Source organism: Charadrius vociferus, unplaced genomic scaffold (assembly GCF_000708025.1).
Source record: "Charadrius vociferus isolate BGI_N301 unplaced genomic scaffold, ASM70802v2 scaffold549, whole genome shotgun sequence".
NCBI lineage: Eukaryota > Metazoa > Chordata > Aves > Charadriiformes > Charadriidae > Charadrius > Charadrius vociferus.
Genome location: NW_009650103.1, coordinates 2,447,397 through 2,448,002, shown reverse-complemented (window position 1 = coordinate 2,448,002; position 606 = coordinate 2,447,397). Strand labels below are relative to the sequence as shown.

The window sequence follows — 606 nt, the reverse complement described above, 5'->3', positions numbered from 1 at the left end:
TTACAAATAGTTTTTTGTAACAGACAGCAACTATTTCCTCCTTTGTGTCTATTCTTTATCACAGCAAAGCTATTTCTAGCCACATTTTTTAAAAGGAAAAGTTACATATGTTTCATGTTTGGTAATGATTTGCGTAGATGAGGTGCAAGTAGGGAGACCCATGAAAAAAAAAATCACCCATCATTGAATTTCTGTCCTGTCAACTGCAGCTAGTACTGATACCACGTGCCCTAAGATTGAATATTTCTTCATATGCTCAGAACACAAGTGAGAATTCCAAATACAAAGCCATTGTACTCTACTTCAATGTTGGATACTTCCTCTGTCCAATTCTTCCCAGTCTTGAACTTCCAGTGACTGCAGGAGACTGAAAAAGGAGAACAGGAATAAAAAAGCGCTCTGTAAAAGCGTCATACTGGAGACAGAATACAAAATGTTGGCAACAAAGTTTTGAATGCAAACCTGCTAACTTAAACAGGTGCTAGACTGGTCTATGTGCACATTTAAGGCTCTACACACAACAGTCCAGATCAAGCTAGTAAAATACAAAATCGTGGTTTTGTTCCACAGTTTTGTTCGAAGTAAAGAGGAGGACGTTACTCACTT

General features: G+C 37.8%; 1 protein-coding gene across 1 annotated transcript in view; it reads right to left on the bottom strand.

Moving 5' to 3' along the window:
• Positions 1-298: 298 nt before the first annotated feature.
• SEC16A (SEC16 homolog A (S. cerevisiae)) overlaps positions 299-606 on the bottom strand; it is a 23,476-nt gene continuing 23,168 nt past the window's right edge. The window contains 1 exon segment of the mRNA XM_009892332.1: positions 299-367. Coding sequence (XP_009890634.1) covers positions 299-367 — 69 coding nt within the window.